Raw genomic sequence first — 21932 nt, 5'->3', positions numbered from 1 at the left:
TCCTGAGATAATCGCTCTCAAGGAAAACCGATAAAGCAGCCACCTGTGTCTTTAGGGTACTGGCTGCCAACCCTAGTTCCATGCCCTCATGGAGAAATTCAAGAACTGAAAAAATCTCCTGGGGAGGAAATTCCTTTGATAGGCACCAGGAGTTAAAACGTTTCCATGTTTTAAAATAAATTGCCCTAGTAGTATCTTTTCTACTTCCTAGGAGGGTTGTGACTAACTTATCAGATAACCGTTTTCTATTCAAAATTTGCTCCTCAGTAACCACCCGGTCAAATTGAGTTGCCCGATGTTCGGATGCTGAAGAGGTCCCTGGGTTAGGAGATCCTTTCGAAGCGGAAGAACCCAGTGGGGTCCCACCGCCATCCTCTGTATGGTAGCAAACCATGACCTTTTGGGCCAGAAGGGGGCCACTAGGATTAGACTCGTGGATTCCCCCTGCAATTTCTTTAGAACCAGAGGGATCAATTGAAAGGGGGGGAAAGCGTAGCACAGGTGGAAATCCCACGGGTGTGCTAGGGCATCGAGTCCGCTTGCCTGATCTTGTCTGTTTAAAGAGAAGAAGGCCCTCACCTTGTTGTTGCTTCGTGACGCAAATAGGTCTGAGGTAGGCCCCATCTCACAGTCAGCTCTTGAAAAACTTCGTGGTTCAGACTCCATTCTCATTCCCGAACTTTTTCCCTGCTCAGAAAATCTGCTACCACATTCAGGTCCCCTTTGAGGTGCACTGCTGATATGGACCTCAGGTTACCCTCTGCCCATGACAGAATCTGGCTGGCCAAGGATAGCAGCACCTTGCTCCTTGTGCCCCCCTGCCTTGTTATATAGGATACAGCTGTGGCGTTGTCGGAAAGGATCTGGACATGGAGTCCCTGAACCACTCCCTCGAAGGCCCATAGCCCGAGCAGAATGGCCCTGAGTTCCCTCCAGTTGGAGGATCTCCTGGACTCCCTGACTGTCCAGCTCCCCTGGGCCATCTGCCCTTCTAGGTGGGCACCCCATCCCCAGGAGCTTGCATCTGTAGTCAGCCTCAGGTCTACCAGAAAACACCAAAGTAGACCTTTGTCCAGATTTGAGTGATCCCTCCACCACCAGAGCTTTCTCTGGACCTGAGGGGGCATCTTGAATTGTTTCTCCAGGGAGTCCCCGTAGGACCAATTTGTCAGAATTGCCTGTTGGAGCTCCCTTGCATGCAAGCGTGCCCACTGTACAGTGGGAATGGATGATGTGAGGAGGCCCAACACAGACATGGCTGCCCTGACAGAGATAGGCAGGTTTGTCTGGGTCCTCTTCACAGCACTCTGGACCTTTTCTATCTTCTCTACTGGTAGAAAAATCCTTTCCTGCCTGGAGTCGATGGTGTACCCCAGGAATTTTATCGACTGGGATGCAATCATGCTTGATTTTTCCCTGTTTATTAGCCATCCGAGGCCCTCTAAGTGTCTTACTGTTCTCCCCAGGTCCCTCTCCAATAGATGTTTTGTATTGGCAAAGATTAGAAGGTCGTCCAAGTATGGAACGATTGATATACCTTCTACCCTGAGGGGGGCTAGGGCCTCTGCTACGATCTTGGTAAATATCCTTGGGGATGAGGATAGACCGAACGGGAGAGCTCTGAACTGGAGATGTATCACCGAGCCTCCCGTCCTGAGTGCAAACCTCAGATACTTCTGTGAAGCTATAGCCATGGGCACATGGAGATATGCATCTCTTAAGTCTATGGACGCCATAAAACAGTTTGGCATCAAAAGACTCTTTACCGAGAAGATTGTGTCCATCCTGAATCTTTTGTATTTGATTGATTTGTTTAAAATCTTCAGATTCAGGATCAGTCTGAATTTGCCCGATGGTTTTTTTACAAGAAAAATGTGTGAGTAACAGCCCAACCCCCTCTCCTCGGGGGGAACGTCCATGATCACTTTTTGCTGCATCAGTTCCCCCAGAATAGAGATCATGGCTACTGAATCCTGAGGAGCCTGGGTTACGTAAAACCATGCGGGAGGGGAGTGATCGAATTCCAGTCTGTAACCCCTTTCTATTATACTGAGGATAAACAGACTGTCCGTCACTGACTTCCACTGCGGAAGGAAGGCCTGTAACCTCCCTCCCACAGCTGGAAGACTGTCACTGGTTTTTTGGGTTCGGGGTAGGGGGACGGAATAACACTCCCGACTTGCCCCTTCCCCTCTGAGGCTTCCAGGGCCTCCTATATCCTGTCTCCTTGGTCTCAGAGGTTTTTTCGAAAAGCACGAAAAAATTTTGTCCTCTGGGGAATCACCTTCTTTTTAGGAGGAAAACCCTTCTTTTTGTCAGCCGTTCTATCCAGAATGGCTTCGAGGTCAGGGCCGAATACCAAGTCTCCCTCGAACGGAAGACCACATAACTTGGCTTTTGAGGCAGTATCTCCTGCCCATGTCTTAACCCATAAGGCCCTACGGGCTGAGATTATAAGGGCTGAGGACCTGGCTGACATTTTAATTGACTCTGCCGAGGCATCCGCCATATACCCTACTGCCTTTAAGAGAACAGGCAAAGTATCGAGCAGGTCCTTTCTAGGTGTTCCTGCCTCAATATGATCTTTTAGCTGTTCTAGCCAGTGCTCTAAATTTCTGGCTACTACAGTTGAAGCCATTGCTGGCTTGAGGTTTGCTAATGTTGAGTCCCAGGCCTTCCTTAGCAGGGAATCGGCTCTTTTGTCCATGGGATCCTTGAGGATACCCATGTCCTCGAACGCAAGATCCGTATTCCTTGAGACCTGGGAAAAGGTTGCGTCGAGCTTAGGTTTCTTGTTCCACACCTGTGAGCTATGCTCCTCAAAGGGGAACCTGCGTTTGAGAGACCTAGAAAAGAAAGGAGGCCTCTCAGGGTCTCTCCATTCCTTCTTGACAGTTTCGGATAGAAACTTATGCACAGGGAAAACTCTGCGTTTCACCTCGCCCAAACCCTGAAACATCTTGTCATGTAGTGACAGTTGGGCCTTATCCTCTGTGATATTTAGAGTCGTGTGGATATTTTTCAGTAAGTCATCCACCTCCCCCAAGGATAACATACCGGGATGAAGAAGCGGAAGCCTCCTTTGCTTCCTCTGCCTCCTCCTCTGAAACAGAGGACGTAGCGTGTTCCTCCTCCTCCGAGTCACTGCCCCCCCTGGGTGCAGATGCTGATGAGTGAGAACGGGGCGCTGAGCTACCGCCCGCAGCTGGGCGTCTGTCTAAATAAGACCGGAAAGATTCAAAAGTGTCTGATAATTCTTTCCTGAAAGAACTTAGTAGCTCTCCCTGCTGAGACGCAGGGGTACTGGAGGCTGCTTCTTCGTTGACTAAGTCGCTTATGCAGGACCTGCATAGCACCTTAGTCCAAGAATCTTTTAGAACATTTCTACATGATGGGCACCTCCTCTTGCTAGGAGGGGACACATGTTTGGTCTTTTCTTTTGTTTTCTGAAATATACCAAGAAAAAAAATTCCAAACCTGAGTTACAAAACACAAAGTAGACACAGGAAGATATGCTGCCAAATAGAACAGATTTTAACTGATTTCACATTCTATTTGCTCTTCAGCCAGTGAATCCCCCCACAGACTCACTAAACAAACATTGAAAGCATTATTCCTACATAACATTTCTAGGAAAACAATGCTGCAGGCTTCCCCAAGTCAGGAAGGGAGAAAAAATAAACAAGCTCTAACAGTAATGACAGAGACCACTGTCTCTGCTTACCTGAGCCTGGCTGACAATTGTGGCTCCTGCTCCTGCCACCGCCGATTGATCCTCCTCCATCGTCAGTGAGGATGGAATGGCTTCTGGGCGCTTTATCTGTTTGAATTCCGCGCCTCCCGGAAGTGATGTCAGCCGAGGAGACCGGCCCCCTCTCCCTGCGTTCCAGCGGCCGGAACCGGAAGCCGCGTCGTCGAAAGTTCCGCCCTCGGCCGGAAATGACGCACTCGCCATCCGGACCTGGAAGGCATGAGCCTGACGAACGGCGCGAGATATGAATATTGGCCGCGTACCAAACCCAGCCGCCGGTCTAAGGAAGGAGGAACCTCCACAGCCTGACCCCCCTGGGTATGAAGGAGAGCGGGCACCGAAGCGACCCCCGCGCATGAAGGGAGGAAGCTTGGCCAGGTCTGTACCAACCGCGCAACAGTGGCATGCCTCAAACCCTCCCCACCTGGAGAGAGCGCAGCACCCCTTGGTTCCCTGCAGCGCTTCCACCATGGCCGGAGGAAACACTACAACTGAGGCCATGGTGGAAGTGTCCGGTCTTTTAAAGTGATCTGCAGTGTTTCCTGGGAAAATGGGTGGAGCTGCGCTCTCTCCAGGTGCTGTCCTGAAAGACGAAGGGAGAAAGTAATTCACAAAGAGGCAGGTTTTCGGAGATGGTATTTAGGTTAAATAGTTACACAAAGAGAAGGCCAAGGCAGCTAAAGTTCAGACAACAATAGAACTACTGCATCAGCCAAGAAGGCTAACAAGTGGGATCACAGAGCACAAGAACATCTGCTGGGTAGCAAACAAAATGCACACAACTCATGAACAGTCCCTAACAATAGAATAAGTTCTTCATAGGAATTGAGCAAAGGAAGTGCAAATGGGAAGAAATTGAAGACAGAGCGAGAGACATATTTAGTCTACTAATGCAAGGCTGACCGTAGGGCAGCCTGTGATTGTAGGAGGAGTCAGGCTGCATAAAGCCTGCCCTCCTCTGCCTCCTCCTCTCGTGGACGCCGGCTCTCGTGTCGGCTCGTCCGGCTCCATGAGAGGGCATCTGCTTGTTTCTCCCTCTCCTGGCATGCTGCCGGGGGAGGGGGAGGTTCGTCTGCTTGGCGGCTCCGGTCTCTTCGAGGGAGCCGCTTCTCCCGCCAACCTCCTTCTCCCGGTGTTTCTGCCAGGGGGAGGTTAGGTCGCCTGCTTCTGCCGGGGGAAGGGAGGGTCCATCTACCTGGTGGCTCTGGGGGCCCCCCCCTTCTCTCCGTGTGTCTACCGGGGAGGGGGAGGATTCGATCGCCTGCCTCTGCCAGGGGGGGCTAGTCCGCCTGGGGGCTGCAGGGCAGCCGCTTCTCCCGCCCCCTCCTTCCCCCAGTGTTCTGCTGAGGGTGGGGGGAGGTTTCGATTGCCTGATGAGAGGAGGGGGGGGGGGGGTTAGTCTGCCTGGTGTTTGAGCATTCGGGGTCAGGTCGGGATCAGAGCCCCGCCGGTTCCCAGTGTCAGTTTTTTTTTTTTTTTTTTATAATTTTTATTCAGAAAAAGAAAGAAAATACAAAGGCTCATGTAAAGGCAAATTCAGTAATGAAAAAGAAATACAAATCCAGGTTAAACCCTGGGGCAGGGAGAAACCGTGAGATACAGGAAAGTTCAAAAAACAGTAAAACCATGGTAGCCTAGGGCAATAAGGACCAAACTGGATGGATCAGGGACGGTTTTGAACCCTAAATAAAGCAGGTGCTAAGACCGGCTCCCAAAGGACCAAGTGCCCAACTACAAACTAATAATTAAAGGTAATGATGGAGGGAGGGGGAAGGACAAGGAGAGGGTAAGGGAACAGTGGGGGTGGGGGAGGTGGAGGGAAGAGGAAGTGGATTTAAACACAGATACATTGTAAGGGGGGGGGTTCATAAGTAATGTCCATATAGAAGGATCCTGGGGGGAAGGAAGGGCATCAGGGAGATCTGGACTATGTAGTAGTTCCTAGGTTGGTATTAGAAGTGAAACGATTCATTGTAAGTAAAGGAAAGTTGATCCAATGCACGTGGATCAGGTATTGACATGGTTGAGGTTATGAACAACTGCCACCTTGCGAGGAAGGCCGCTTTTTGGTTGACATGGGAGAAGTCTGTCGTGAGCCTCTTTGCACAGAAGATCCTTGTGGAGTTGGGAGGCTGGGGGGCCAGGAGGCGATAGCCAATGACGGAGTATGAGACGACGGGCCAGAAGTAAACATAGCAGAATCCAGTCGGCCGCAGCTCGCGGAGAGTGGGGCCTCGAATGGGTCCAGCACCGGAAAGAAGAAGTAGACCATGGCAGCAGCAAGGGGTCCCAATATCCGAAGATTAGGAGCAGAGGTTCCTTAGATAATTTCAGCAAGGTGACATCAAAGATGAAAGCCAAGACCTGGTCCCAGAAGGTAGATATAGTCAGGCAAGACCATAGGCGATGAAAGAGGAGTGGCATCAAATGATGACAGTGGGGGCAGGCTGCCCCGTCTCGCTTGTATTTGGGAGAAATAAAAGGGATGTAGGCCCTGTGGGCAATCTTGAGCTGGGTTTCCCTCCAGGTTTCATTCGGCGTGAGGCGCAGTACCTTGTTAAGACCAAGCAGAATCTTGTGGACGAGGTCGGGGTCTGGGAAGGCAGAGGACCAATTTGCGATGGAGGTAGAGGATGCAGGTGGCGTTGACCGTTCCAGAAGAGGTTTGTAGACGTCAGAGATCCTAAAGCATTTGTCCCGTATCAGTTGATCCATGAAGCTGGATTGGAAACGAAGAGAATCTTCCTTGCAATTTTGGGTGATAAAACTAACACACTGTTGGTAGTGGAGAAAATGTGAGGTAGGAATTGAGAATGAGTCCATCACCTTCCGAAAGGGTAGAGGTTTGCCAGTATTCGGATTGCAAAGGGAGGAGAAGAGGGACAGGCCCCGTGCAGACCACTCTAAGAAAGCTTTGCAGTGAAGATCTGGAGTGAAGCAAGGATTTCCTTGAATAGGCAGATTGATGGATATAAAAGGTGGAAGTCTGGCCAGCTTCCTAGACTCCCTCCATGCTATCGCTGTGTCTCTGAAGACAAGGTTATGTTGGTGGGGGGGGGGGTACCAATTTCCAGCGACAATGCAAAAGGGCAGACAAAGAGAATGGGTGAGCCATAGCGGATTCCAATGCAAAGTTAGAGTACCTAGATGAGTGGGTGATCCAATCTAGACTAGTTCTAAGTAAACAAGCTAAATTATATAATCGAATATTAGGTAAACTGATACCTCCTTTTCCCCTGGGAAGGTGTAGTTTTTTGTAGGCAATACGTGGTCTTTTGCCGTGCCATAAAAATTTAGAAATAGCAGAATCTAATAAAGTGACATCTTTGTGTTTGAGCAATAGTGGGAGAGTTTGCATAGGGTATAAAAGTCTGGCAAAGCTGACCATTTTTACAAGGTGGCACCTTCCCAGGAGCGAAAGGGGCAGATCCATCCAGTTGGTCAATTCTTGGGATATCTTGGACAACAAGGGGGGATAATTCAGCTGATACAAGGAAGATGGCAATTTCCCAATTTTTATTCCCAGGTAGGTAATGAAGGAAGGGGCAACTGAAAATAGAGAGCCACTAGCCCAGGATGGGGTGGAATGAGAGCCAATGGGTAAGATTTTGCTTTTGGAGTAGTTAATGCGGAGCCCTGAGCATAACCTAAAGTCATCGAAAACGCTTTTAATGGTGTGTGTGTCGGCCGAGGGGTTTGAAGTAAAGATAAGGACATCTGCAAACAGGGAAGTACGGAGTTCCATCCCTCCGATTTTTATGCCGTGGAGGGGTGCCGTATGGGATAAGTATCTAGAGAGAGGTTCCAGGGCGATGTTAAAGAGGAGAGGAGATAAAGGGAAGCCCTGTCTGGTACCTTTGTGTAGGGGGAATCTTGGCGAGAGGAGGCCTGCCGCTACCAGACTAGCGGTAGGGGAAGAGTACATTGAGTTAATGAGGTGATTGAAGGGGCCTGAGAAGCCTAATTTGGAGAGGGTCATGGAGAGCCAGTCGAAACTGACGTTATCGAAGGCTTTCTCCGCATCTAAAGTAATGATGGCATAGGTACCATTGGGGTTTTGTTTGGCTGACTCGAGAGCTAGTAAAACTTTACGGATGTTTAAAGTGGCCGTGTGACCCTTGACAAACCCCGATTGGGCTGGATGGATTAGGTGGGGGAGGATATCGGCTAATCTTGAGGCAACGATCTTTGAGAGGATTTTCACATCTAAGTTAAGAAGGGAGATAGGTCTGTATGAACCGGGCTGTAGCGGGTCTTTCCCTTTTTTTGAGAGGAGTTTAATGACTAGCTTGATTCCTGGAAGCGAGATATGGGCCTCCCATCCAGATAGAGGAATAAACTGAGAGAAGTGTGGGCGCCGCGATATGGATATGGTTTTTGTAAAAATCACTAGTGACGCCGTCAGGGCCAGGTGCCTTGTGTGAGTGGAGATGGCGAATGGTTTTCTCCATTTCAGGGAGAGTGATGGGGGCATTAAGGGTCTCCAATTGCTCCGTCGATAAGGTGGGAAGTGACAATTTGTCTAAAAAGGACCAAGCCTTTTCTTGTACAATGGGGTCTGGGGCATATAGATTTGTGTAGTATCGCAGCATTATATCATTAATGGCTTGAGGGGAGGAGTGAGTGCGTCCCGTGTGGTCGCAAAGGGAGGTGATGTGTGTAGGGTGATGGCCCCCTTTACACAATCTGGAGAAGTTTCCCAGCTTTATTACCGTACCTGTGAAGGGTAGCATCCAAGTGAGCCTTTTTCGTACGTTCGAGGGTGTCGGCCCAATTATCAAAAGCAGACTTGGCTGACACCCATTCATCATGATGTATAGTGGAGCTAGATGAGGATAGCTGCTGTTGGGCAGCATGTAGTCTGGCACTGGCCGATTTGTAGTGTCGGAGTGCATTGCGTTTAAAGGACGTGGCGTAACAAATAATGCGCCCCCTAAGATATGCTTTGCCGGCATCCCAGAATAGGTTAGGGTCTACAGTATGGAGGGCATTTGTGGAGGAGTACTCCGCTCAGGCCGTCCAAGTATGCGGTGAAATCGGAATTATTGGCCAGGAATGCTGGAAAGCGCCAGAGGTTAGTGTGAGGGGGGAGGTCCAGCCTGTCTAAGGAAATCGCTACAGGAGCATGGTCTGAGATCGCTAGGTCGTGTATTACTGAGTCAGAAGTCAAGATAACGATGTCATCTGAACCAAAAAAGTGGTCAAGCCTTGCCAGGGATCTATGGGGATTGGAGTAAAACGTGAATTCCCTGTCTACAGGGTGGGAGAGACGCCATAGATCAGTCATGTGTAGGGAATCCATGGTGGATGCAAATATAGTAGGGTTTGTTGTGGCAACACCTGGTGGTAGAGTTTTCAGCGAGGATCTGTCTATTGAGGGGTGCATAACATCGTTAAAGTCACCCCCTACCAAATGAGGTAGGTGATTGAAGCCAAGTAGCTATGTCGAGAGCGCGGTATAAAATTGCTTAGTGGGGTTGTTAGGGGAATATATGTTAGATATGAACAGCTCTTTAGTGCCTATCCGAACCGTGGCGGTGAAAAAGCGACCCTTATTATCTGAGAGAGTGGAAAGGATTGTGCATGGAAGATTTTTATGTATTAGAAGTAGTACCCCAGCCTTCCGACCTACTGATTCAGCTCCATGTACTGTACCCACCCACAGTTTTTGTATGCGCGGGAAATCGGAAGCTTGTAAATGCGTTTCCTGCAGTAGGGCAATGTCAGCCTTAAGACGTTTAAGGTGTCGAAGGATCTTCACCCTCTTGAGGAGAGCGGAGGCCCTTGACATTCCAGGAAATTACTCTAAAAGGAACGGAGGCTGTGGACTTGGGAGGCTAGATATGTGGCTTAAAAGGGCATGGAGGGTTAGGGAACCTAGGCAGGACTCAGAGATATGAGACAAGGGTCTTGTCCAGGGATCCTGAACGGATAAAGGGGTGAACCCAAGTAGTCGGGGGGGGGGGGGGGGGGAACAGGGGAAGATTATGGTTGGAGGGGGCATGGGGGGTAAAAGGTGATAAGGGAAGAATAACCAAACAAACAAACGCAAGTACTTCTTTTTTCAGCATGAGTTCACTGTGTAGGGGGGAGCTCCTCAAGCAGAGCCCCATGGATGAAAGGAGTGACAGCGGCCAGAACCATGGATGCCTAATAGGCACGTCGTTCTGAGACACGTGTCACGGTGCGGCGGCAAAAACTGTAATGAGGGGGATCAATATACAGTGGAGCCATGCTAATACCCGACATAATTTTAGAAACAACTGTATGGCGTGTCATGGCAGTAAAAATATAAACAATGAAGAGCATAATGGAGAAACAAAAGAAAATGCAGTAGAAAGTAACCTGAACACTCGTTAGTGAGCTCGGGGCAAAGGATAGGAGTGGGGCATAAGCAAAGGGCCTACTGCGTCCTGTGTCCATACCCTCCGCGGTCGGCAGAAAAGCAGCTCCCGGTACTGGACGGATGTGATCCGGGTAACAGGAATTAGGGAGGGAGGGAGAGACGAAAGTCAAGGAATAAAAGGTAGCGAACAGCCACTATTTAACACAACTTGCCTTGCGACCCGGGCGAAGGGAGGAAATACGAGAGACCGTCATATGGAGACAGAAAAAAGACTTCAGCGTGGAAAGTTACGGTGTCGGTGATCTGGAGCCGATGCTCAAAAGCGCTTAGGGGAGTCCTTCCTGGGGCTTCTCTGATCCAAAGCGCGAACGGAGAAGGCAGATTTGGAGGGCGTTGCTGGCGATGGGTCCGGACGAAGAGAACGCAGGAATGTTTCTGCTTCACAGGGGTCCTGGAAAGAGTTGTTCCCCTTTAGGGGATTTGAGACGAAGCACTGCAGGGAATGCCAAAGAGAACTTAATTTGCAGTTTAAACAGTTCCGAGCATATCGGTTGAAAGGCTTTGCGTTTCTTGGATACTTCAATAGAATAGTCTGCAAAGATGAGAATCTTGACACCATCAACATGTAAAGATGGAGATTGCCAGAAAGCTTGGAGAATAACGTCTTTATCCGCATAATTGAGATATTTTGCAATAACAGGACGGGGGGTCTTGCGGTCCGCATTAAATGATCCCTTTCCACTGTGAATGGACCCGAGAGTCCCATGACCTCTGGAACGCGTTTAGCGCAGAAGTCGTTCAGGTCGGCTGTAGGGAGCGACTCGGGGACACCGATGAATCGCAGGTTGGATAGTCTGGATCTGTTCTCTAAATCATCTAATTTTTGGATGACATATTGAATTGTTTTTTCCTGAGACTGCTCTGCGGCTTGGGACTGATAGAGATCATCTTCCACCTCAGAAACTCGGTGTTCAAGTTCATTAAGCCTGGTAGTATGCTCTGTGAGCTGGGCCTTAATTTGCTTCATACCAGTCTGAATAGCTTTCTCCACTGACGCAGTGATCATGGGAGACAACAAGGCCGCCACCGCTTGTGCTATGCGGTTAGTATGGCTATCATCCCCTGGGGGTGGCGGATTAGCATCCCCTGTCAGTTTATGAGGGGTCTCTGTAGCGTGCCCACGGGGGTGGGAGGGTCCGGTAGTAGCAGTGGATGCAGGAGAGGCGGCCCCGCTTACCTCCATAGCCGCGTCTGTGTGATCCACAGCAGAGGCCTGCGTAACTGGAGCGGAGTAGGCCGAAGCCGGGGGCTCTATTAGCGGCCGTTCGGAGGGTGCTGCCGCGGCGGCGTACGACCGGGCCCCCATTTTCTCCAAGAAGCGATCCATAGCAGCGGGGATCGTGGGGGGACACCCGGGTCCGATGTGGGGCACTGGGGCCGCTGAAGCTGGCTTTTTAAGCCAATTTGTGGGGCTCTGTTGCGGGAGCTAGGCTGAGACGCAGCTAGCTCATGCAGCGCCGGAACCGGAAGTGAGGGGATCCTAGTAATACTGGTTGCCCCAGATTGGCCTCAGCGTCCTTGGAACGCAGACCTGGTGAGTCTGACGGCAGATGCTCCCTGGCGACTGCCGTTGCGAGAGCACCTTCTGTCTCAAGTCCAATTCTCCATTGAGGCAGGGAGAGCTGTACTTACCAGTCCTGAAGAGCTGGGAGACATTCCATTACAGACCCATTCTCTGATCAGTACAGGCTGCTGGCCTCGGCACACTGATGCAGACATCAGTAGCCCGGTCATACGTGTGCCCGGGAGCATAAAAGCCCACCGACCACCTCTGGAGCTGAGGTACGTCATGGCCGGCCTAGCGCGTAGCTGCGACCTGCTCACGCTCACTGGCCAGGCAGGGGTGACAAGGATAAGAGTGTATCCAGCCTGTCACCCAGCCGGCTGTTGATAGCAGATCACAGGATCTTTCATCTTGCACAAAAAGCAAAGCTTCTAAAGAAAAAAGACGGACCAATGGGCCCCTCAGGGTTCCTAGGCCCTTCTTCACTAGGCAAAATAAAACTGATGGCTGCATGGCAGGCTGGGGGGTTGTTACCTAAGGGACCGCCCCCTGTGTTTTACATAACATGTAATGCCTAGTATTCGCCTAAAGGTGGCGTAACAACCCAGTGGCTAAGAGGAGCTGTGTCAGTGAATATAAGAGAAATTATTTTTTCAGGTACTTATATAGTGCCATTAATTTACGCAGCACTTACATATACATTGTACATTCACACCAGTCCCAGTACTTAAGGAGCTTACAATCTAATGTTCCTAACTCACATTCATACATACACATACTAGGGCCAATTTAGACAGGAACCAATTAACCTACCAGCATGTCTTTGGATTGTGGGAGGAAACTGGAGTACCCAAAAGGAAACCCAAGCAGTCACAGGGAAAACATGCAAACTCCAGGCAGTAAATAAAGCCTGTACCCTTAGGACACCACATCCTGGGACCCATGGATCTGAACGCTGCAAAAGGCCAGCAGACATCGGGCCCTTTATTGTAAGGGGGACTTGGGTTCCAGTCCTGGCTGGATTGGCCAACCAGGTTTTGTGACAGACTAACTGGAGGACTTAGCTTTTAGAGCATATCTGGGAGGAATGAAATGAAACCTTAGCTAACCTGGAAGTAGCAGACATTTCCATTTGCACTTTAGTATTCTTTTTTACTGGGTTTTCACCTTGACTCCTTTAAAAAGGTGTCCATTTACTCACCGAAGGATCATTCAAACAGAATTATATTTAGGCTATTCTTACAGTGTCCACAGACCAATTCAGCAGCCAGAGGATTAACATGAGCGCAAAGTGAATTTTGTCGTAGAAAGTCCACCAACCCACCTACACAGTAGTTCAGGAGAAGGTCTAGTTTTTTTAGCACTGAGGGATCCGTTTGGGTCACTCTGGGGTTGTACACCATGTCCTTAGCCCAGACTGCCAGGGTTTGGCAAACTGCCACCACCACTGGTTGCAAGATCGGAGCTTGACGGTGCAAATTAAGCTTTAGGCTAGGTTCACATTGCTGCGATGCGGGAACGCCGCTAATCCGCGGCGTTTTCCCGCATCGCATACCTCCCGCCGGCAGTTCACACTGCCCTATGCGGACGGCTGGGGGTGTCAATGTTATGTTAATGACACCCCCAGATCCGTCCGCATATCGCAGTGCGATCTGCCGACTCGCACAGGAATCGGATCGCATGGTGTGAACACCCATGCGATCCGATTCCGTTGCGGACCCAAAAAAGGGTCCCGTGCGAGTTTGCTGCGGGACCGCTGCGAGTTCAGCCATACTATCTGTATACTATCTGTATGGCTGAACTCGCAGCGCTACGGAGATCGGATGTGATTTGCTGTGCGAATCACATCCGGTTCTCCCCCCGCAGCGGTGTGAACCCAGCCTTAAAGATAGCCTAGAACATTTTGCTCACAAAGTCTTTTTGAAGAGTGGGACATTATCAACAGGTACCATAAGGGATTTGTCATGCCAAGCAATAGTAACACTTAAGGCCTGGCTAGTAGCTCAGCACTTGAAATTTTGAGCCCTGTATAATATATACACACACATGCATATATACACACACACACACTATTTACACGCCGACTTCTTGCTAGACCGAATTACTTTAGTAAGCAGTCAGTTCTCTTCCACAGCTGATCACTTAGAAGGAACAGCTCAAAGGCTGTAAGCATGCAGCCTTTGTTTACATGTGTGATCACTGTGATTGGTCATTTTAATGGCCCTGCACCCTGATCTGTGATCCACTGTGTCAGTGACACAGCGGTCACAGTGGGTGCGCACACAGGAAAATGCACAGGTACTTCCATTGGCATCAGGGAAGTCTTAACAGTAAACTAATCTTATTTGTTTCCTGCTGGTTTGATAAATGTACAATTAAAAGCTCCTGACTTCAGTTATTGAGCTGACAACAAAGTGCCGCTGCTGAGCTGAATTCCCATGGAGCCTTAACAGTCCAGCCTAGTTCAGCTCTTAACCACAGAACACCTTCTCCTTATGTTGATGGGACAAGGGTTACTGGCAGTATCACCTGGTGAAAATGAAAAAAAAAAAAAAGAAAGAAGAAAACTAATGCAGCCATCACTTTCAAAGACTGCTGACCTACAACAGGCTCAATTTACAAGGCTTTACATCAGCCAGGAGACTGGAGTCAGCTGAATTTTTTTTTTTTTTTAATAAAAGTTCCTTAACCTGGTGTTTTACCATTGTGAATTAAGCTTAACATATTACTTTTTGTTCTTAGGTTTAGATAGACTTATTTGCATACAATATATTCTACTTTTATTAGGTATAACTACACTTATAAAACATTACACTTATGAAGTACTTGTTGTCCAACTTCCTGAAGATTTATCTGACACTACACACAAAAAAGTTCTGTAAAATATGATATGCATACGTAAAATAGGTCCTGGATTGACCCCATGCTTCAGCAACTGTTCTTTGAGCTCAATATTGCTCAGACTTCTTATGTCCATCTTCTGTCTATTTTCCTTGAAGTCTCCAACTGGCAAGAGCTGAGAAAAGAAATGTCTGTGTTAAAAGCAGTCACGCAGAAGCACAAATCACTAATTAGCACAGGAAAACATGAAACTATTAATAGAATTAAGAGAGCAATTCAGGTTTTAACACTTTAAATTTGATAATTGCCACTGACATAAGAAGGTTGTCAGAAAAAAAAAAAAAATAAAATAAAAAAAAGTGGTTTGTCAATGGCCAATATTTGGCCAAAATTACTGTGGCGGTTTCTATAAAGACTTGTATGCAGAGTGATTATTCTGCAATGGTGGTGTTCCAATTACAGTCTTATGTCCATTAGTAGGTTTAACTAGGCAATTTACAGAAAAAAAATAAACTAAAAGATTTTGACTTGCCAGTAAAATTAGTTTAAGTATAGCACAAAACACAGGATCTTTACGTCATTAATCATCGATTATAGGACGCTACCTTTAAGGTAGCTGGACACTGGTGAAAATTAAAGCAACTGGGACCCACCCCCCATATAACTTCACTCCCAGCAAGCCTTAGGCAGGGCATAGATTATGCGATTTTCTTTTCACAAGTTGCAGGAAAGGAAACAGCGCTCGATTCCCCCCCCCCCCCATCAACACAGCCAGTGTTGAAGGGGGAATCCCTTCCATGGAGCTATTGTGTTTTCCCGGTGGGGGATATTGGGAGCAGTCCCTGCCCGGGGGAATACCAGGATTATTGCTAGTGACTATAGCCGCCAACAATAAATCACATGTAAAAAATCCAACATGCCGGTTGTACCCAAGTTGATCAACTTGGGTACACTCAGCCTACACATACTGTTGGAATCTCTGCTGAATCGGTTGAGATTTGAACCATCTATGGCCAGCTTAAAGTGTAACTCCACTTTGTTGAGAGAAAAAAAAAACAACAACATTCCCTTCTGGGTGATCTATGTACATTGCAAGGATAACAAACTTTATTGAAGATTCCAACCTTTTGTTATTCTGAAGAAATCCCTCCGTCTCTGCCTCTGTTCTGAGTGGGTCTAATGGGAGTGGTTTCATAATTAACTATCAGATGTGCAGCTGCAGGGCTCCAATGAGGAAATCTGCTGGGCCTGCATCCCTTTAGACATGCTTAATAAAAGCATCTCACCAAAAAGGACATTTTTGTTGCAGGGGATGTCTGAAATCTGACTTGCATCTTAGGCAGACTTCTGGGAAAATTGGTGAGCCAATCACACAAGCAAAAAATGATGTTTCTGGGGAGGGGTCAGTACACCGTGTACAGAACAACTCCAGGTAGCCATATTGCAATACATTCTTAGAAAAATTACATCGGCTGCAGATTGAAAACAATTTGTACTAACATTCAATTACAATATGATTAGTGTCGCAAATTATATACGCTATATTTTTTCTTTGGCATTTTTTTCCCCACCATGAAAGTGGAGTTACCCTTTAATTTTTGTAGCAAACAAGAGGGAGAAAAAATGTAAAAGAACAGAACAGGGGGAGAGATCTTTGTAATGGAATAGTACCACACACAGGTCAAAAAGTATTAGTCGTACAGGAAACAGGATATTCAGTCATTAACCATGGGATATTCAAAAGAAATACAACTGAGGGGTGGGCCATGTGGAAAACAAATGCAAACAGGCTCATGTATCAAAATAGTCAAGAACAGCTTGATTAGAATGCAGAACAACCTATAGCACCTTACACCATAGGAACAGAGGCCATGGTCTCAAAACAACCTTGAATATAAGAAGTCTTCTTACGGTAAAAAAAAAAAAAAAAAAAAAAAAACGACAACAACTCAGAACTCATCTAGTAGAAGCAATGATGAGAAAACAATGAGTCACACAAGCAATGGCAGAGAAAAATCCAGGTTAAAGTTCCTGGGGTGTTCCTAAGGAACCAAGAGAAACCAAGTTTCTTTTAGAAAAGAGGCCTACTAAAAACTTTTGTTGGCTCAGAACAATGCTAATAACGCTACGATAGGAGTCCTTTAGACTGTGCCCATGAGAATAAATAGGGTACACCCCGTCAGAAAAGTGCCCAGGGGGTGTACCCCATAGTGAAGATGGTGCTCCAGTGCACAGAGGCACAGATAATCACAGACTACTGCAGGGTAGTAGGGCTAATGCCCATGCTGGAACAGGTCACCACAGGCCACTGTGCACACAGAAAACTGAAGACATTACAAGGGCCACTTCACGAACCACCACAGTGAGACATTACCCACAAGCCACTGTAGAGTAGGAGGATCTGATTTGCCATGCTTGACCAAGTCCCCCTAGGCCACTGAGCCAGTCAGACGTTACCAACATACAGCATCTCACAAAAGTGAATACAACCCTCACATTTTGTAAATATTTTATCTTTTCATGTGACAACATTGAAGAAATGACAGTTTGCAGTGTAAATTTGCTGTCCCCTCAAAATAACACACAGCCATTAATGTCTAAACCACTGGCAACAAACGTGAGTGCATCCCTAAGCCCTTGTACAGACGGTCGGACATTCCGACGGAAAATGACTGATCGGACTGTGTTGTCGGATAATCCGACTGTGTGTGGGCTCCATCGGACTGTTTCGGAATATCCGACGGACAAAGTTTTAGAGCTGGGCTATAAAACTTTCCAAAAACATGATCCGATCGGACTATGTCCGATTGTGTGTAGAGAATTCTGATCGGACAAAGTGCCACGCATGCTCAGATCAAATTCCTAGACCAAAGCTATTGGATACTAGCCTGAACGTAGTCCCGTCCTAATGAAATAACGGCATCACGTTACATACGATCAGATTTTCCAACAACTTTGTCTGACCGTGTGTATGCAACACAAGTTTTGGACAAAATCCGTTGGACAAAATCCGATGGATTTTGTTGTCGGAATGTCCGACTGTGTACAAGGGCTAAGAGAAAATGTCCAAATCAGGCCCAAAGTGTCAATATTTTGTGTGGCCGTCATTTTCCAGCACTGCCTTAATCCTCTTGGACATGGAGTTCACAAGAGCTTCACAGGTTTGCGCTGGAGTCCTCTTCCACTCCTCCATGACATCATCATGGAGCTAGTGGATGTTGGAGACCTTGCTCTCCTTCGGGGTCATGTTGGAATACTTCCCTGCGGCCCAGTCGCCAAAGGGAGGGGATCATGCTCTGCTTCAGTAAGTCACAGTACATATTGGCATTCATGGTTCCTTCATGAACTGTAGCTCCCTAGTGCTGGCAGCACTCATGCAGCCCCAGACGATGATACTCCCACCACCATGCCTGACTGCAGGAAAGACACACTTGTCTTTATACTCCTCACCTGGTTGCCGCCACACATGCGTGACACCATCTGAACCAAATAAGTTTATCTTGGTTTCATCAGACCACAGGACATGGTTACAGTAAGCCATGTCCTTATTCCGCTTGTCTTTAGGAAACTGTTTGTGGGCTTTCTTGTGCATCATCTTTAGAAGAGGCTTCCTTCTGAGATAACAGCCATGCAGACCAATTTAATGCCATGTCCGGTGTATGGTCTGAGCACCGACATGCTGACCACCATCCCTTCAATCTCTACAGCAATGCTGGCAGCACTCATACGTCTATTTCCCAAAGACAAACTCTGGATACGACGCTCAGCACGCACACTTAACTTCTTTGGTTGACCATGGCGAGACCTTTTCTAACTGGAACCTCTGTATGGTCTTGGCCACTGTGCTGCAGCTCAATTTCAGGATCTTGGCAATCTTCTTATAGCCTAGGCCATCTTAATATAGAGAAACATTTTTTTTTTCTTTTCAGATGCTCAGAGTTCTTTGCAAGGAGGTGCCCTGTTGAACCTCCAGTGACCAGTAAGAGCGAGAGTACCAAAATTTAACACACCTGCTCCCCATTCACACCTGAGACTAACGAGTCACATGACACTGGGGAGGGAAATAGCCAATTAGGGTAAATATGGACATTTTCACTTAGGGGTGTACTCACTTTTGTTGCCAGCGATTTAGACATTAATGGCTGTGGGTTGGAGTTATTTTGAGGGGACAGTAAATTTACACTGTTATACAAGCTGTACACTCACTACTTTACATTGTAGCAAAGTGTAATTTCTTCAGTGTTGTCACATGAAAAGATTAATATATATATATTTTTTTTTTTTTTTATATAAATTATTTATATATCACACACATACACACAGTTACCTCCATATATATTTGATGGCATACAGAGCCAAAAGTATGAAAATTGTGCCTGTGTCCAGAGTAAAATCAAAACAATACAAATTAATTTGAAGTGCAGACTTTCAGCTTTAATTCAAGGGGTTATACATCAATACAACATTTTAGGAACTGCAACCATTTTTTTTTTTTTTTTTTATACACAGTCCCCTTAGCGTCCATTCACACAGAGGCAACACGACTTCCAGTGAGACTTTGGGAGGCAACTTGGACACGACTTGAGGCAACTTGAAGTTGCCTCCAGGACAGGGGACTTTGCCAGTGGCCAATCACAAAATAATCAGCTCTGTGGGAGGGAGGAGTTTGCCTAGAAAACTATTTTTACTTCCTGGAAAGTTGCTTCAGTTAAGACAGGGGATCAGACTTGGAGGCAACTTCCATTGAAAATCAATGGGTACAAGTTGCCTAGAAGTCGGATTGAAGTAGTACAGGAACCTTTTCTGAAGTCGGAGCGACTTCAGTAGTGTACATTAAGACAGCTCCCATTCACTTACATTTATTTTTATCATGTTGCGCGACTTGAGGAAACTTGGGACGACTTCAAGTCGTACCCAAAGTTGCCCTTGTGTGAATAGACTCATTTTTCAGAGGCTCAAAATGTAATTGGCAAATGAATAGAATCATAAATAAAATGTTTTTTTTAATATTTTGCTGAGAATCCTTTACTGGCAGTGACTGCCTGAAGTCTGGAACCCATGGGCATTACCAAAGACTGGGTTTTCTTCCTTTGATGCTTTGCTAGGCTCTGCCTGCAGCGGTCTTCAGTTGTTTGTGGGTCTTTCTGCCTTTAGTTTAGCCTTCAGCAAGTGAAATTCATGCTCAATTGTGTTGAGATCAGGCGATTGATCCTAGAGGCGATTCAGTTCGCATTGTGCGCTATACAAGTATTTCATTCATTCATTGACTCGGCCATTGCAGAATATTCCACTTTCCCTTCAAAAGCTCATGGGTTGCTTTTACAGTGTGTTTTGGATCAGTCCATCTGTACTGTGAAGCGCTGTCCAATCAACTTTGCTGCATTTGGCTGAATCTGGACTGACAGTATATCTCTAACCACTTCCATACCGGCCTATTCTGGCACTCCTCTCCTACATGTAAAAATCATTTTTTTTGCTAGAATGACTCAGAACCCCCAAACATTTTTTTTTTTTAGCAGAGACCCTAGGGAATAAAAAGGCAGTTGTTGCAACTTTTTATGTTACACGGTATTTTTAAAACTTTTTGGTAAAAAAAAAAAAAAAGTTTAATGAAACAAACAAAAAACAGTAGTTAGCCCATTTTTTTGTATAATGGTGCCAAACTTTGGCACTTAATCTCCAAGCTTTATAAAAACAATTTTTTTACAGGTTACCAGTTTAGGGTTACTGAGGTGGTTACAGAGTTAGTAAGGTTGAATAAAAGACACTAGTCCATGCAGTTCAACCTGAGCGAGTGTCTACAATTGTCCCTATCCCTGTACATTGCACACACACATCAGTCCCTACCCTCAAGGAGCCCACAATCCAAGGTCCCCATTCATATACTAGAGCCGCATGCCTTTGGAGTGTGGGAGGAAAGCAAAGTACCTGGAGGAAACCCACACAGGCACAGGGAGAACATGCAAACTCCAAGCAGGTAGTGTCAGTGGTTGGGATTGGAACCAGTGACTCCATTTACTGCTAGGCGAGAGTGCTAACCACTACACCACTGTGCCGAATAGGGCTAGTGCTATCGGTGCATCTATGGCTAAAATCCTTCCAAACATTGATCAAGGACAGACACATTCAAATACAATTGTTTGATGAGGCTCAAAAACAATCCTGACTCCAGATGCCTTGGGCTAGGTGCTCTGCCAAGTGCACTTCTTAGCCTGAGGAGCTGGCATCTGTGGTGATACAGATCCTATTCATTTGTGTCCACAAGCGCCTCCGGCTGTGTGTGTGTGTGTGTGTGTGTGTGTGTGTGTGTATATATGTATATTAGTTGGAATGTGATCTGGGCCTCCATAGATCACAGGTCCCTGTGCTAAGATGAGGTTCTGTAACAGCCTTGTGTGCAGTTGTGCCCACGTGATGGCCGTTCTAGAGGATGTCACAAGAACAAGCAGCCTCATGCTCTTCCTGATAGTGATGGGGTTGGGGGGACATAAGGCTGTGACCTCTTCCATTACCTTTTGTATTTTGTCCTGTGGGAGTAAGATCTTTGTTTCCTTAGAGTCCACACATACCCTAGATAATTTATCTTTTGGCTGGGGTTTAGGTGGGATTTTTGGTTGTCTATTAGGCACCCTATACCTTTTAGGTAAACAATACTTGATTGGAGGTTTTCGGTCAGGGTCTCTTTCATGCTGGCAAAGAAGAGGAGGTCATCCAAGTATGGTACGACTCCCATGCCTTTTAGTCAGACTCTTCAGTGCTTCTGCCAGGATTTTGGTTGAAAATTCTGGGTGCTCAGGAGGGGAGAATGAATGGACTTTCAGCGGCGTCATGACGTAGGATGCAGGATCTGAGGGAGGAACTAGTACGAGGCTGGCCGGAGCGAGAGGACGGCGCGTCACGTGGAATACAGCTGGAGAGTGAGAGGCTCCAACAGGATGAAACAGCTTCCACCTGCCGCCGCTCCGGAGACCGCCCGCCCGTCGGATGCCACACGAGAGACGAATATAACAGTGGTATCGCTGTGTGCTTCCTACCCTTCCGCTGCCCCCCCCCCCTCTCTCTGGTCGGATCTCCTCAGCGTCCAGCGTTGCATAGAGCTACACAAGAGCCGTGACCATAACACCGGTATATGAGTGGGAGGACTGATGCAGGAAGACGGACCAAGGATTAGATCCAGGAAGCAACGTGGAACAGATAAGAAATTAAGTGTCTGTGATCTGTGATATTGCTGTTTGGTTGTTTTGACTTGGGCCAGGTTTGCAGTGCTGGGTTCTGCTGGGTCAGGTGGTGCAACTAGCATACCGAAATCAGGAGGAGTAATATCGTATAAGATAAGAGTTTGGGTATGGTAAAACGGCTATAGTAAAACTGCTCTACCTGACGGTTAGATCGGTATTTTAATCTTGGTCAGGCAACACAGCACTGGGTTA

The 21932-nt window shown here is 47.2% G+C and overlaps 1 protein-coding gene across 8 annotated transcripts in view; it reads right to left on the bottom strand.

The window, feature by feature from the left end:
- LEMD1 (LEM domain containing 1) overlaps positions 1-21932 on the bottom strand; it is a 399416-nt gene that overhangs the window by 313060 nt on the left and 64424 nt on the right. For all 8 annotated transcript variants that reach the window (XM_077481225.1, XM_077481230.1, XM_077481229.1 and 5 more), the window contains one exon: positions 14560-14677. In XM_077481225.1, coding sequence (XP_077337351.1) covers positions 14560-14638 — 79 coding nt within the window. In that variant the 5' untranslated portion in view covers positions 14639-14677. The remainder of the gene's footprint in view (positions 1-14559; positions 14678-21932) is intronic.

The sequence above is a fragment of the Lithobates pipiens genome, unplaced genomic scaffold (assembly GCF_037356315.1).
Source record: "Lithobates pipiens isolate NorthernLeopardFrog02 unplaced genomic scaffold, aLitPip1_a1.2 Scaffold_16, whole genome shotgun sequence".
Classification (NCBI taxonomy): Eukaryota; Metazoa; Chordata; class Amphibia; order Anura; family Ranidae; genus Lithobates; species Lithobates pipiens.
Note: the sequence above shows the minus strand (reverse complement) of the source record. Positions and strands in the feature narration are given on the sequence as shown.